This window comes from Bubalus kerabau, chromosome 9 (assembly GCF_029407905.1).
Source record: "Bubalus kerabau isolate K-KA32 ecotype Philippines breed swamp buffalo chromosome 9, PCC_UOA_SB_1v2, whole genome shotgun sequence".
Classification (NCBI taxonomy): domain Eukaryota; kingdom Metazoa; phylum Chordata; class Mammalia; order Artiodactyla; family Bovidae; genus Bubalus; species Bubalus kerabau.
Window position 1 is genome coordinate 100,035,651 of NC_073632.1, and position 16,628 is coordinate 100,052,278.

At 42.0% G+C, this 16,628-nt stretch overlaps 1 protein-coding gene across 15 annotated transcripts in view; it reads left to right on the plus strand.

Annotated features, from left to right (window-relative positions):
• Positions 1 to 16,628, plus strand: part of TIAM2 (TIAM Rac1 associated GEF 2) — a 234,038-nt gene that overhangs the window by 161,235 nt on the left and 56,175 nt on the right. For all 15 annotated transcript variants that reach the window (XM_055536045.1, XM_055536041.1, XM_055536039.1 and 12 more), the window contains 5 exons: positions 1,295 to 1,456; positions 2,838 to 2,942; positions 3,142 to 3,220; positions 5,873 to 5,965; positions 6,536 to 6,799. In XM_055536045.1, coding sequence (XP_055392020.1) covers positions 1,295 to 1,456; positions 2,838 to 2,942; positions 3,142 to 3,220; positions 5,873 to 5,965; positions 6,536 to 6,799 — 703 coding nt within the window. The remainder of the gene's footprint in view (positions 1 to 1,294; positions 1,457 to 2,837; positions 2,943 to 3,141; positions 3,221 to 5,872; positions 5,966 to 6,535; positions 6,800 to 16,628) is intronic.

Consider the following 16,628-nt stretch of genomic DNA (forward strand, 5'->3'; position numbering starts at 1 on the left):
ATTGAGTCTTCCCTTTGCCTAAATCTGTTTTGTTTTTTTTTTAATTACTGTACATATTCTAGTATTTTAATCCTATGGTATAGGGGAATCTTGGAGAAGGGCATGACAACCCACTTCAGTATTCTTACCTGGAGAATCCCATGGACAGAGGAGCCTGGTGGGCTGTAGTCCATGGGGTTGTGAAGAGTCGGACATGACTGAAGCGACTTAGTACATAGGGGAATCTTGTGTGTGTATGTGCATGTGTTTTAAATGCGTGAAATTCAAAGTAAAAAACCTGTCATTGACAACTCTCATGTATGATAGGTGGGGTATACGTGATGTATTGATGATGAATCTGTGTGTAACATTTTCTGGTGTGTGAGGTGTTTTCACATATATGATCTCTTTTGTTCACAAAATTTATATTATTGATTGGCAAACTTAAGCAATTGTGTTGTATTAATAACATCCCTGTTTACAAAATAGGAGGTGAGGTTGAACACAGGAAATGCCCTGCCCTGCTGCTTGTTAAGTGGTGTGACTTGAACCTCAGTCTTTTGATTTCAAATCCTCAAGTCTTGTCTTTACTACCAGACTAATAGGAGAGCCTAACCAGAAGGGAACATTTCTGAGTTGCTTAATATTTAATGTTAACTATTTTTATTTATGAATCATAGAAGAACATATTAGCATGAGGTCATGGAGTTACTGTGAGGGTGAAGTTTAGGAAACAAAGCTTCCTTGGGAAAAGCTTCTGAAACATGGTATGTTTGGGGATGATTTCTGAATGAGTGTCTAGCTGAAGATGGAAAAACACTTAGTCCAGGATTAGGGGGTAATTTTAAAAAACAAGTAGAAAGAAGAGAAACATGCTTGGATTAAGTTAAGTGCAGTTCATGGTTAGTATGCAGGCAGGCGTCAGAGGCCATGGCCAAGAGTGTATCTGAAATTCACTGGGATCGTGGCTTAGACATAGACTTCATGGAGTTCCTGGTCATCTGGACAATTCTAGAGCAGTAAGAGTGGGTACTGAGCAGCCCTTCTTTGACTGCATTGTGCTAACTTGGGCTAAGAGGCAAAATGGCTAGAACACAGGAGGAGGAGTTGATCGACTCCAGTCAGCCTCCCAAGGCGTCAGTTGCATGTGGGTTAAACAAATGAGGAAACTCTAGGCTTGTCTGCCCCAGAGGGTTATGAGAAGCCCTAGATGTGAGGAGTGCAAAAGTGCTAACTCTAAATTCAGGGGGCATTTTCCCATGGCTTCCCTCATTTGCTTGTCAAGCCCACCCTTTCTTTTGGGACCTCAAAACAGGTGGATGACCTGCTACACTTATACGGGTCAGCAGTGGATGGCGTTCCCCGAGACGGCACGTGGGAGAGCCAGGTTGACGTTCACTTTCAGGATCGTCAAGCCGTGACTGTGATGATCAAGCCGGAAACCAGAGTAGAAGACATTCTGACTCTGGCCTGCAAGGTAGTGGATTTTGCTGTAGAAATATACTTCTGAATGGGAATGATCATTGATGTTGCCCTCCTTTGCCTGCTTAATTTGGGTGGTGTTTAAGACCTCACTTTCTACAGGAAGGAACAAATTTGTTAATTAACATATTCAGTATAGCATTCTCTTTCTCCATGTTTTAGAGGAATAAGTTGAGTCATGGCCCAATGCCTTCATGAAGAACTTCAGCTATTTTACTGAAATTTTGTATATACACCTTTGTATCTGGGATAATTATGAAGTCTCTTTTGTTATTTAAGGTACTTATAGATGGTATTCTGTGAGAAAGTGGCATTAACTTTGCAGTGGTTTGGTTTGATGCTAGTTTTATCAGGTTTCTCCAGATTAAATGAGTCACTCAATACCACTCACAGATGCTTCATGGAGATTGTTATGAGATGGTGTTTTATTCATTATTCAAACTGGGTTTTATTTCTGAGAAGAAAGTTTATGATATATTTTCAAGAGAGCCCTCTGAGAGCCATGAAACTGACTCAGCAGCATCAGATAATATGCTTTCAGACCACCAGATGGCGCAGTAGAGCTGAAATATTTTTAAGTTTTCAGAGAAAAGGCAAACATACGAAATGGTTAAAAAAATGTCGAGTTTGGTAGCTCTTTACCACAAATGCTTATTAGATAATCTTTCATTTTAGTCCTCCTTTTTCACTTTGACTTACGCCTTAGGATTCCAGATATTTGTATATGCAGCTTCTACTGTTAATGAATTTAATTTTCTTTTGCTCCATTATGTCAGGTGATTATTCAGGCAGTCAATAATATTATTCAATAACAATAATATCAAGTTGGTAAATATTCTGATAGAGGAGGTCAGACGTAGTGGGTGAATTAGATCCAGTTAGAACATAGGCTTGAGAAAATTTCTCATTGTTGAAAATGTGTCTGAGACAGAATGTGTGGGTGTATATATATATTTATGTGTGTGTGTATATATTTATGTATACCTTTTCCTTGTGAAAAATGGTTGGAACAGGAAATTCGTAATTCTGAAGTCTGCAGAGTATGAGATGGTTGACATTTCACAAATTTCTTTAGTAACAGGAAACAATTTAAATTTAGGTACCTGTCTATTAAAAGAGAGCAGTTCTGACCACCATAACTGCTTCAAAATACATCTCTTGTTTTTAGTGATAAGTGGTATCATTTAGAGAAAATCTTCTTAAAAATAATTTCCCTTTTTTCTTTTTTGCACACTGAAACTTGAGCTCTTGTATATACTTAAACTCAGCATATTATAGAAGATTTTTTAAAAGAAATTTCCACTTTTATTTTTAGTGAACAATGGTGCATTTAGAAAGAACATTTAACATCTGAATAGCTGTCTTTTTCTCCCTAGATGAGGCAGTTGGAACCCAGCCATTATGGCCTACAACTTCGGAAGTTAGTGGACGAGAACGTTGAGTACTGTATTCCTGCACCGTACGAATATATGCAGGAGCAGGTGAGTGCTCTTCGGTTTTGGTAAGGGACCGATCCATGGGCCAAGGAAACCCATCCATGGCCCCTTAATTAAAAAAAATAGTGTCATTCGGGGGAAAAAATTCTGTTTAAATTGGCGTCTAGCTTGGAAACAATCAAAATAAATTTGCAAGATACTGTGACTTCAGATCCTCTGATTTTGTGGGTCTTCCCTTTTGTAGGTTTATGATGAGATAGAAGTCTTTCCACTAAGTGTGTATGATGTGCAGCTGACAAAGACCGGGGGTGTGTCTGACTTCGGTAAGGAGGATGAACGCACTCATCAGAGAACCGTCTGGTCCATTCTTGCCTGGTTTGCCCCAGTATCTTTGGACCTAATATTCTTTTCTTCCCATTTTCAGAAACTATGACAAGAGATTCTGAGCTTCCTTTCTCTTCCCTCATGCCTATTAATTTATATTAGCAGACTAAAAATATATGTATTATTATTGGGGGGAAATACCAAAACACTTAAGAGGAACGAATGTAAAAACTGAAGGGAACCTTGAAGTGATGGTGATAATAACCACGCAATGAGTTTATTGTGTGCTGGGCACAGTTCTTAGCTGATTAACGTATGATTCATGTAACAGTTCTTTTGTCTCCGCCTCTTTGCTCTTAGCGCTTCACCTGCCTGAACTGGCCCCCATGTTTCCCCTCCCTTATTCCCTTCTTTCTGAGTGTATAAATCCAACTTGTCCTTCAAAGGCTGACTAAGGGTCTCACTTCCTTGAAGAAACCTTACCCATTGCTTTACCTTCAGTTTAATAATTAAGGGTCAGTATTATCCATATCACTTCATAATATTTAATTCTTGCATTTCTGTTCATCTGTGTTTAAACTTGGCTCTGTATAAACTGTACTCGTATCTTAAAGTTCCTTCCTGTCTCTTGCTTTGTCTTGTTCCAGAGAAACTTGATAATTAGATGATGGTGCTTGTGGTTTAGTCTCGTATCGGACTCTTGTGATCCCATGGACTGTAGCCTGCCGGTTAATGATCAGTAGATATCTCCATAGAAAGACTATTTCTTGTTAGATATATTGATATAATTATTTCCCTTAAAATGACACAACCTGATCGTAATATGTTAAAAATTTCCTTTTTATGATTTGTTGGGGTTTTTTGGTAAAATGATGTTCCTTGTTTCTAAATTTTATGGCATCTGTCTGGCCCCAGATGTTATGTTGGTTTTCCTCTCAAGGCCTCTGAGCATTTTATCTATGTTTCTATTGGTCTCGCTCTATTCTCCAAGGTCTCCTTTGGTCAGTCTTCTTTGCATTTGAATGACTGATGGGAGATACTTGAAAAAATACCCTTTGGTGACCATGATCTCCCAGGCTCTGTGTGAGGCACAGAAGAAATACGGGACATGCCTTTCTTCCTGTTGTCAAAGACCTCCCAGGATTACGGGACCAAGACACGAAAATGTGTATTCCCACCATGGAATCACAGATGAGGGCACTTTTGGAGGATGGAGGGAGACACATTCAGAGAAGGGCCATCTCACCTGGGTGTCCCATGCAGTCTTATTTAGGGCAAGCAGTATCCATTCAAGTATTTTTCCACCTGCTCAAAGTGCCTAGCCCCATACAGAGTTGTTTCTTAACAAATATTATATTGAAGTGAACTTAATTTATTTTAATAAGACTTTTATCTCAATTTAAAAAAAAAAACTGTGGCAAAATACACATAATATAGGGCTTTCCTGGTGGCTCACGTGATAAAGAATCTGCTTGCAATGTGGGAGACCCAGGTTTGATCCCTGGGTTGGGAAGATCCCCTGGGTAAAGGGAATGGCTGGCTACTCATTCAACTTCATGGCAAATGAGGAAACAGTGGAAACTGTGACAGACTTCGTTTTAGGGAGCTCCAAAATCACTGCAGATGGGGACTGCAGCCATGAAATTAAAAGACGCTTCTTGGAGGAAAAGGTATGACAAACCTAGACAGCATATTAAAAAGCAGAGACATCACTTCACTGACAAAGGTCCATCTAGTCAAAGCTATGGTTTTTCCAGTAGTCATGTACAGATGTGAGAGTTGGACCCTAAAGAAGGCTGAGAACTGAAGAGTTGATGCTTTCTATCCATGGTGCTGGAGAAGACTCTTGAGAGTTCTTTGGATTGCAAGGAGATCAAACCAGTCAATCCTAAAGGAAATCAGTCCTGAATATTCATTGAAAGTACTGATGCTGAAGCTCTAATACTTTGGCCACTTGATGCAAAGAATCTACTCATTGCAAAAGACCCTGCTGCTGGGAAAGATTGAAGGCAGGAGGAGAAAGGGTGACAGAGGATGAGATGGTTGGATGGCATCACTGAGTTTGAGCCAACTCTGGCAGATGGTGAAGGACAGGGAAGCCTGGCATGCTGGAGTCCATGGAGTTGCAGAGTTGGACACAACTTAGTGACTGAAAAACAACACCACATATCATAATTTCCCTTCATAGCAGTTAAGACAGGTTAAAATGACAACTCAGCGCCATTAAATACATTCATACTGTTGTGCAACCATTAATACCACCTAGTTCCACAAATGTTTTTATCTTGCAAAACCGGGACTCTTGTAAAACAGTAACTTCCCATTCTCTCCTCTTCCACAGCCTCTGGCAACCACCCTTTTATTTTCTGTCTCTTTAAATCTGACTGCTCTAGTACCTCATAGAAGTGGAATCATGTAGTCTTTTGTCTATTGGGGCTGACTTTTTCATGTAGCATAATGTCCTAAACCTTTAGATGTGATACACTCTCCCCCTTTTCTGCCCCTCCTAGATATCTGTGCTTTCAAAATAGCTGTCATTTAGACTTTCTACACACCCTGCTTATGTATAATGTCGGGAATACGTAGATGGTCAAGGAAATACTTAGTGTCAGGAACTTAGACTTGTTTTCTCCTTTTACTTTTCTTCCTAGGGTTTGCAGTGACTGCGCAGGTGGACGAACACCAGCATCTCAGCCGCATCTTTATAAGTGACGTCCTCCCTGACGGCCTGGCGTATGGGGAAGGTCCGTGTGGCAGGCGGTACCTCTCTTCTCTCTTAATTCTGTGCAGTGCAGTCTGGCTAGTGAAATTTGCTCATGATTTTGTCAGAAAACAGTTTCTCCTAGAATTTTAAAGAAAGTGATTTTGAATGCAAAGGCATGTGTGCGCGCGCACACACACACACGTATATGGGTATACAGTGAGAGAGTTTGTGCGTGTGGTTTTGAAAGAGACAGTATATATACACAGAGTACCTGTGCACGTGTCCTGGTAGATGGAGAAAGAGACGGTGAGGGCCAGCCAGGCAGACAGACACACCAAAGGTTATTTCCCAACACGTTGAACATCACTTAGAGGACTAATTAATTTGAGTGACTCTTAAACTATTTCTTCTAATGCTAGTCTTGAGAGAGCTGAAATTTGTTATCAGTGGAATCTGATTATTACAGGGTTTGGCGCTATCTTTAAAGGTAGCAACAGAAGAGCCCTTGAGAACACTAAGAGGGTCGAATTTGCAATCGTCTTTCATCTTAAAATATTCCTCTCAGTCATCTCTCTTTCTTCTTCCTCTGTGTCCCCTTCCTCCTTCTCAGGGCTGAGAAAGGGCAATGAAATCATGACCTTAAATGGGGAAGCCGTGTCTGATCTTGACCTCAAGCAGATGGAGGCTCTGTTTTCTGAGAAGAGTGTTGGGCTCACTCTGATTGCCAGGCCACCGGACACAAAAGCGACTCTGTGTTCTTCCTGGTCAGATAGTGACCTGTTCTCCCGGGACCAGAAGGGTCTGCTGCCCCCTCCTAACCAGTCCCAACTTCTGGAGGAATTCCTGGATCACTTTAAAAAGGATACGGCAAATGGTAAGGTTCTGTTATTTCTCCCTTTCTTCACGGCTGGTATCACCAGATAATATTTTTAGGCTGTGTTTGCTTGCAAACTGAGATTATTTAGCTCTGTTCAAAGAATATTTTCTCATTTCTTAGGGGAAGAACACAGATGCCAAGCAAACTGATTTGATACAGAATTCCATGCATTTTAGTAATTATAACACTTTTAGTGAAAATAGAAAATAATTGTTTTTGCACAAAGTAATATTCCTTAAAATTACAGTCTTAAAAAAAAAAATCACCCATGATATTTAGAGTTGTAATTATTTGGTTATTCAGGGAGGCAAAAGCCAACATAAATGCCGAAGTTGATTTTTTCTGTTTAGTTGAGTGTAAGGCAAAAGCATTTTGCAGTCATTTATTGGGTTCTAAGAACAGTTCATGCAATTCAGTTCTTAATCTGTTTGGTTGAGTACAACTTCTTCAATAAATGGCAAATTTTTCACGTAGGTCATGAATTTTAAAATTTTGTAATTTTTTCATTTTTTGAAAATGAAAAAATTGTATGCCAGTTTACTTTTTTAAAGGTGAGATTTCCATTTGAGGCAGTTATTTGAAGGTTTGACTTCCTGGGCCTATTATTGGTACACATTTTGTATTTTTACAGTCTGGTAAATGAGAGACTCCAGCTCACACTGAAAGCCCGTGGTCCCTTCTGTACCTGGGAGGGAGCCTGCCAAGCCCCCGCAGGCGACTGAGCATGACAAGCACATGCAGTCATTTTTATTCTTAATTACAATCATAACAGATTTCTAATGGAAATCTCTGCATGATCACCAAAAATGAATAAAAAAACACAGAAGTTGTTAAGATCGATTTAATTATAAAGCAGGTTTATTAGGTCATTTTGGTATTAAAACATCAGATGCTAAGATTTGTGATTCAATAAGGTATATACTGCCTTTTCCTCCTCTCTAGAGATTTGCCTCCAATTTAAAATGCCATTACATTGACTATTGGCATATAAAAGTCAGTGTCATAAAACCAAAAATGTGATGGAGCTAATTAATTACCTGGTTATATTAGGGACGCAATTCAAGTCCCCCTGGGCTGCTTTACAGGCCTGAGTGTTCCACACAAGACATGGTGTGTCCATTCATTGGACTCATTATTCTTGAGGGATGCATTCACGGCCTGTTATATCTTTCTGTATTTTATCATAATAAGAAATCACTGCGGAGTCTATGAAACTTTTGGTACTTGCCGGAATGAATTTCTACAGAAAGCAGCAAAAGAGGCCAAATTTGACTCCTTTTTTTCCGCTCCCCTACCAGTTGAAAATCAAGCAGGTCAGTTAATCTTGTTTTTTTACTTTTTCTTTTGGTGCAAGGATACAGCATAAGAAGAGGGCTTGGATATGTTAGGTGGTTGTTAAGTACCTGTCCTAGGGACCCATTCTTACAGGCTACAGCTTTGTAACTAAGGACACCCATGTCTGTGTGCACAGGTGCCTTAGCTTGGTCAGACTGTTGTTGTTCAGTCGCTCAGTCGTGTCCGACTCTTTGCAACCCCATGGACTGCAGCACGCCAGGCTTCCCTGTCCTTCACCATCTCCCGGAGTTTACTCAGACTCATGTCCATTGAGTCGGTGATGCCATCCAACCGTCTCATCCTCTGTGACCCCCCTTCTCCTGCCCTCATCTTTCCCAGCATCAGGGTCTTTTCCAATGAGTCGGCTCGTCACATCAGGTACCCAGTGCTGAAGCTTCTGCCTCAGCATCCGTCCTTCCAATGAGTGTCCAGACTGTGGCAGTGCTTGTCCACCCTGGTCTTGCCACAGGTGCCCCCACGGCTGCAGCAAATATCTCTTCTTATCCTCCCCCCCCCCCCCCATCAATTTCTGATTTTTTAAATTGAATTACAGTGGATTTACAATACCATGTTGGCCTCAGGGGTACAGCAAAGTGACTCAGTCATATACATACGTACCTTCTTTCTTATGTTCTTTTCCTTTATGGTTTATCACAGGATGCTGAGTACAGCTCCCTGAGCTGTTTGTTGATTATCCATCCTATGTATGGTAGTAGGGACATCTGCTAATCCCAGACTCCCAATCCATCCCTCCTCCACCACCCTTCCCCCTTGGTTTATTGTCTTTTTTGAAGTAGCTGTGTAGCCTGTGAAGAAAGTTAAATGCCTGTGAGTGAATGTCTCCAAGGGAAGCCTGTCTGTTTTGAAGGTTGGGGGAGAAGAAATTAAGGGAGGGGAGAGAGGAGAAAAAAGAGGCAACCTGTTAGCTGAGCCTGACATGAGAAGTCGTGTTTGTGGAAGTGTAAGGTGGGGGTGGTGCGGTGATCGGGGTGGGGTTGATGATGGGGGTGGGGTGGTGGGGGGGGGTGGGAATGATGGGGGTGGGGTGGGGGTGATGATGATGGGGTGGGGGTGAGGTGGGGGTGATGGGGGGTGGGGTGGGGGTGATGGGGTTGTGGTGGGGTAATGAGGGTGGGGTGGTGGGTGGGGATGATGGGGTGGGGTGGGGCTGATGGGGGTGGCATGGGGGTGATGGTGATGGGGGTGGGGTGGGGGTGATGGGGTTGGGGTGATGGTGATGGGGGTGCAGTGGGGCTGGGCTGAGTGGCTAGGTGACAGGCACTCAGGCTTTGAGTCCCACCCCATCTGGGCTTGAGTTTGGGCCTGCCCTTTACAGATTATGTGACCTTGGGGGCAGCGCTCAGCCAGGGAGGGGTGGATGTTGGTGGATGATACCCCAGCCTCCCTGTCCCCTGCTGAGACGGTTCTGGGGTGCACCCCACAGTTCTTCCAGATACAAGGGCAGTCGGTTTCTCATCTCACGCCTTTCACATGCTTTCGGCCCTCTCGCTGGCCGCTGTCCCTCGCTTGGGCTTCCTGGGATCACCTTCTAGATAAACTTCTGTACCCATAACTTGGCTTGGGCTCTGCATCTGGGGGAGCTCAAATGAGGACTCTGAACCTGGATTCCTCATCTGGAGGACGAGGCTTATCTTGGCCCATGGGGCCACCATGAGCTTGAGCCAGTCTGAGTCTCTGCACCTCCAGCCTGGCTCCTTGGAGGCAGGAAGTCTAAACACGGGGTCTCCCGTCCCCTTCCCTGCCGTGAGCTCGCTGTCTCTGACTTGCCTTGGTGATGAATTAGGAAACAGTAGTCCCACTTTTTATGCTTAAGTTTTTAAATTACACACATAAAGTAGTTTAAATGATTTTGAAAAACAATTTTTCATACAACTTTGAGTGTTACTGAAGAGTGGTCATTTCAGAGTCTGCCTTTCCCTAAATTTTGCTTGCTCCCAGTGTTGCCAGAGGCAGCCTGGCACTCAAAGGAAACTGTTTTGTTTCCCCAAGAAACCGGTCTTCTGCTTGTTAATAAAAACCACACAGCGGGCTCTCTGGAAGGGAAGACCTGCCTTTGTTTTTGTTAATGGAAACTGAAAGAACATCAGAAAGTGGAGGAAGAAGTCTCCCTAAGCAACTGTTCTGGGTATATTTTAACTGTCTGGGCTGAATATTCACTGAACCTTTGTGGGTACTTGAAATATGGGAGGCCCTGGGGTAAGCAACGTGAGTTCAGAACTTCCTGTCTACTTGAGGTGTGATTCAGGTATCCAGAATCTATGTACTAAATTTAGCTTTAGTCTCTTGATCAGGTTTGAGCTGGGGAAAAAAATAAAAAACTATATATATATATAGGCTTCCCAAGTGGGCACTAGTGGTAAAGAACCTGCCTGGCAATGCAGGACACATACAAGATATGGATTTGATCCCTGGGTTGGGAATATTTCCTTGGAGGAGGGCATGGCAACCCAGTCCAGTATTCCTGCCTGGAGAATCCCATAGACAGAGGAGCCTGGGCTACGGTCCATAGGGTTGCAAAGGTCAGACACGACTGAAGTGACTTAGCATGCATATAGACATGAGACTGTCCCATGAAACTTGGGAAATAATAGAGTTTCTGTTCAGGTTTCATGCTTTTCTAGAAAAGAAGCATCCTGGTGGCCTTCTTGAGACTCACGATGTGCATAGTGTTTAGGGAAGTGGTTCTCAGACTTCACAGGGTTTAAGACTCACTTGAAGACCTTGTGGAAGTTCAAATTCCTGGGTCCTGTGGCCAGAGAGCACCCTTCAGGCTGGACCAGGGCTTGCTCACGTTGCCAAGGCCAGTGGCCTGAAGGATGTGGTCTGCTCCCGAGCAGTACGACCCCTCCCCCCCCCCCCCCCGCTTTCCTGAACCCCTCTGTGCCCAGGTCTTGAGGATTAAATGAGATAAATGTATATAAAGTTCCCAACAAATGACTGCACTTGTACCTGTGTGTTGGTATTCTCTCATTCGGGGATCCTATGCCCCCAGCCCCGAGCCAGTCCTCAGCACACTCAGGAGGCAGCAGACTGGTTTGTTAGTTCCCCTTATTGGGTCTCAGCCCACCCTTGGGAGACAGTCCCCAATCAGTGGATTGATACACTGAGAACTAGAGAACTTCCATCAGTCACTGGATTTGCTGTGATACTCCCATGATGCTGTGTAGAGTGGAACGGGCAGGGATACCCCAAGAAGTATTGGGTGCTCAGTACTAAGTTCCTTTGTATCCTTAGGGTTGAATGACCATTTGATTCCTGCCTGTAAGGGTTTGAATTTTTGTTCTAGTTATCCACAGTAGAGGGAGAGAGAGAAGAAATGTCTAGAGGCTGTTTTTGACTTGAGCAGTAATATCATCTGGGAAGACTTCTTATACAGAGAATTAGTTTTACCGCTGGAATTCCCCAGATAAGTCACTGTTATTTTTGAGCCAACAAGGCCACCATTGAAGTCATCGGACATGCTAGCCCTGTTGATACTGGCTTCCTGTTATTGCTGTTTCTGATTTATATTGAAAAGTCCCTTTTCCAGTGTGTGCCATCTTTTGAAACATTTCATTAGCTTATAAGAGTGTCTCATTGGGCATAGACTTCCTGAATAAAGTCTTTATGTAAACATTGAACTTGATGTGGCATTCATGTATTCTCCATCTATAAACAGCTATTCATTTGGCCTCATTAGGGTTGGGGTATATTTAACAGGAGACAAAATAGAAAAGACCTATTTTCCTCCTTCCATGTAGATAATGTCAACCCAGCCAATGCTTCTCACAGGATGATGAAGCTAATTGCAGCCTGAGGCTCTTTTTTTAATTCCCCACCCCACTTTGAATCAGTCCCTTTTTAAATTGTGATATAAGTAGTGTAGACTGTCAAGCTACCAGAAGCCACTTAGATGCAAATTTGCTCTTTGGAATGAATTGCCCCTGGGAACGTATGTATCCGTTATACAGCTTTCCACCAGGGGAAGAATTATAGAGCCAGCTCTGATGTGGCAAACCCGCTTATTTCCTGTTTATGAGAGTGAGGGCATTTCGGCTTCCATAGACTGGTTTAGGATGACTAACAATATTGAGCTCAGAAAATGCCCTGCTTGTGTGTGAAAATACTATTACCAAGTCTGTCTGGCTGACACCCCAGATCCCCAGATGTCAGAACATACTCAAGTTTCTAAAGATGGTGGGTGCATGTAAAAATTTTCTTAAAAATCTGAGTGGGAAGTACTGATTTTACCAGGACACAGAGAACTTTGGTCTCCGAGTTCATAGTTTCTTCCAATGGTGCTGAAGACAGTTTTCAGTTTCATTAGCGGGAGTGAGCAATGTAGCTTTCTGTTAGCAGTAACTAGGGTCCTTGGGTGCTAATCTCCTTGTAAAGCCTAATGTTGTTGGGGAATTTGTTTTCATTTTCCCATATCCATTCATTCGTTTATTCATTTGTTTATTTAACAAATAAACAATAACGTAAAACATTGCAGGTATATAACAATGAGTCAGACATTATTTTCTACCCTCAAGGCGCTTATAGTTGAGTAGGAAAAGTACAATACTTTTAGATAATAGTTCACGTTAAAAAAAAAAAAAAAGCTTTTCAATGAAGAGACTTAGAGGTCCAGTTCAGAGGTGGAATTCCAAACACTGATCTTCTGTTAATTTTGAGCAATGGAGTCCAAAGAGAGAGGTGTGAGGACTGGAGGAAGGTGACTGGTCTGAGTGCCAAACTCAGATGGGTCAGATGGGCATTTTGTGGACTGGGAGGTGTGTGGTGGGAGCTGGGAGGGCATTCCATAGAGTGTGTGGCCTGGGACACAGCCCAGAGCAGAGACCACCTGGCTCTGTGCGAATGGGAAATAACATTGTAAAGTCTATTGCGACCAGATTGTATAAAACCCTGAATTCCTGGAATTTATAACAAATATATCATGGCAAGTAAGTGGAGAAAGGAGCAAGTATTGGCCTTACTTTTCCCTGCCTTACAGAAAATACAGAGCATTTGTCTGGTCACTTAAGGAGCACCAAAGTGTGGCTTGAAATCCTTCCAGAGTAGATACTCTTACCTTCTGCATATTGGCTTTATTATTTCACTCTTAGAACTTCATTCCTTTGGCTCGCACAGTGTTGTTTTTAATGATCAGAAGTCCCTTGTAAAATACAGACTCAAATAAATGTTTTGGGGGGAAAGAAAGAACAAGTGAATTACTGTTGGTTCCTATAAAAGCAAAGTACTCCTCAGCACTGTAAGGCTATGTCCACTAATGGTGTGGTCCTTGCAGATCCCCTTTAGAGGCTTGACTAGCCTGGCATCAGGACAGCTGGGGGTGAGGAGGTGCCTGTAGCCCTGAGGATGAGACAATGTTGGAGCTGAGGGAGAAGCTGGTAAATTAAATTTGCCAGCATTTTGAGTAGAACCAGTCCTATTTTCTCTCTCCTAACATGGTATGTAAATTCATTTTTCAGGTTAAATCTACAGAATTTCTCTAAAGAACAGGGCATGTAATTTCTGTTAGATACGTCACTTTTAAAATAGCCATTTGAGACTTTGGAATGTCTGGATCAAATGCAGTCACCTGTGCATGTAGAGTGAGCCAGGTCTCTGTTGAGGCAGCAGTTCTGTGAAGCTGTTAGCTGTTATCGGAAAGAGGAAACATTATATAGCCGGTTACACACGAGGGGAAAAAAAGGTCTGACCCTTCCTGTGGATGTTACAAGTACTGATTGCCAAATGGTGCTTGTCTGCATTTCCAGTTTTGTTCCCCTTCTTTGCGAATGAATTATGTTCCTGACTTAATTCTTCCCTAGGAAGGAATTGGACCCAGGAAGAACCAAGTATGGACATCTCGTTTTTAGCTCTCACTTCTAGAGACAGCTCTGTCATGGCTATATCTTTAGTTTTTCAGATCTTTAATATATATATGGGCATGGTGTGAAATTCCAGCAGGATAAAAAGAAATTGTGATAGGTGAGTCCCTCTAAGCTGTTTAGAAATGGTAGTTAAGAGCAAGTAGCCAGACAACCTGGGCTCAAGCCTTGACTCCAGGCTTACCCATTTATTAACTGGATGGATTTGGTTGTGCAAGTCACTTATGCTGTCTATGCTGAGTTTTTAACAATGGTAAAATAGTCTAGTCTATTTTTATGGGCTTGGTGAACTAATAGCTGGAAACAACGAGACTGTGCCTGGCCATGTCATGTAGACATGGGCATGTAGATGTTAGTTAAACAAGTAAGAGAAATTTCTCCCACCGTGTCCTTGGCCACCCAGTTTCTCTCCCAAAGTAATCACTGTCCCTTGTGTCTTTCTCATCCTGGCCTGGAGACTCTTAAATGTTGGGGGACATGGTGGGGTAATTTTCTTCTTGGTTTTTACTTCATACATGTTGGGATAGACAGAATAATAGGCCCCCTTGGAATGTCTACCTCCGGATTCTGTGAATAGGGCAAAAGGAGCTTACCTGGCAAAAGGGACTTCAGAGGTGTGATTCAATTAAGGGTCTGGAGATGGGGGGATTATCCTGGATTGTTTGGATGGGTCTGAAGTCATCACAGGGTCTTTGTAACAGAGCAGGTGGAGAGTCAGAAGTAGAGATGTGAGGACATCAGCAGAGGTTGAAGTGATGCAAGCTTGTGAGCCGAGGAATGCAGGAGGCTTCTGGAAGCTGGAAAAGGCCTGGAAACACTCTCCCCTTAAACCTGCTGGTGGAATGCAGCCCTGCTGTGACCAAGTTTAGTTTCCTGACCTGCAGAACACTAAGATGATGCATTGTGTTTATGTGCCAAGCATTGTGTTCGCTGGTAGAGAGACAAAAATAAAGAACCACAGTCCCCATAGGGTGGGCAGCTCCAGCCCTCATGCTTGGCTTTGGGCATATTATTCTAATTCCTCATCTTCTAATGCCTCTAAAAGTGAAGGATTGGATGAGACAGTTTAGTATTTTTTCGTTTTCAAAAATTCAGTTATTTAATATGATTAAAGCACCAAGTTAAACAATTATAGGAATGTGCATTTATCACACAAGCTTATGAAGCGAAAAAAGCAAAGTAATGGATCAAGCATTCCATTTGGTTTTGCAACAAATCTCATTAAATTACGTCTTTAAATAGAATCAGGTCTTGACTGCTGGAGAGAAGGTGTTTGTTAAGGCTTCGTCATAATAGCAGGCTGTCTCGAATATAAAGATCACCAAGAACCTTAAGAGCACTAATTACCCCTTACATCACCCTATGTAGCAGAGACGTGTTATTAGCCTTTTACTTTCACAGCTGGGTAAGTCAAGGCACAGAGACACATTAAGTTGCTGGTAACTTGGGCAAGGTCACGATCAATGACCTTGGGAGAGAACTGTTTCTTCTTGTTTTTTTTCCCCTCCATGTAGGGGAACAGGATTTTAACCACTTCCCCCCCCCCCTTTTAAATATTCCTCTATTAACACGCATGGAGTAAAACCCAATAATAATATATCCTGCAGTAAAGCAAATTTAGATGTAACTGGATTGATAACGGCCCTTGCCTCCTTATCTGGGTTCTTATCTGGGGGCTTGGGCTTGCAATTAGGAATTAACTGCCTTGTGATCATTTGGGGCTTGTTCAGTGCAAGGAAAGCTCGATGGTTTAGTAATCATCTTACTAATCTTTGTTCTTACACTTTTCTTCCTTCCTTCCTATTTCTCCCCCTGTCTCTTTCTATAATTCACACTGATTTTCATTCACCTTGTAGCAATGCAAGTGTATATTTCATGTGACTTGGTTCTTTGAAGCCTACTTATGGTGGCGTTTTCCTGTAACTAATTTCTCTCCTGTAAAATCTGCACTGACATTTTTACCTTTTAAAAAAGCTAAGTATAATTCATATACCATAAAAGTCAGCTCTGAAAGTGTACAAATGACTAACGGTTTTTAGTATATTGACAGAGTTCTGCAGCTGTGACCACTATCTAATTTCACAACATTTTCATCACCACAAAAAAAAAATAAATAAAAAGGAAAGAAAAGAAACTCTTGTGCCCATCAGCAGTCTCCCCTCCTCTCTGCTCCTCCCAGCCCTCCACAATTGCTTCTCTGCTTTCTGTTTCCATGGACTTGCCTATTCTGCTGTTTCACAGAAATGGAATTGTACAATATGTAGCCTGTTGTGTCTGCCTTTTGTTTAGCATGATGTTTTCTAGCTTTATTTATGTTGTTGCATGAAGCAGTCATCCTTTAACCTGTGGCGGATTCATTTTGATATTTGGCAAATCTAATACAGTTATGTAAAGTTTAAAAATAAAATAAAATTAAAAAAAAAAAAAATCCTCTTTTTTTTTTTTTTTTTTTTAAATTTTTTTTTTTTTTTAAACCCTCTTTAATCCTACCGTACAGTAAGAGGTGATCTTCAGGTTTCCTTTTTCTTACAGCGCATCCCCCAGTAGAAACTTGTGAGTAATTTGTTGTTAGGATTCTTCTTCAGGGTCTTTAAGTTTGTAAATTATTTATTTAT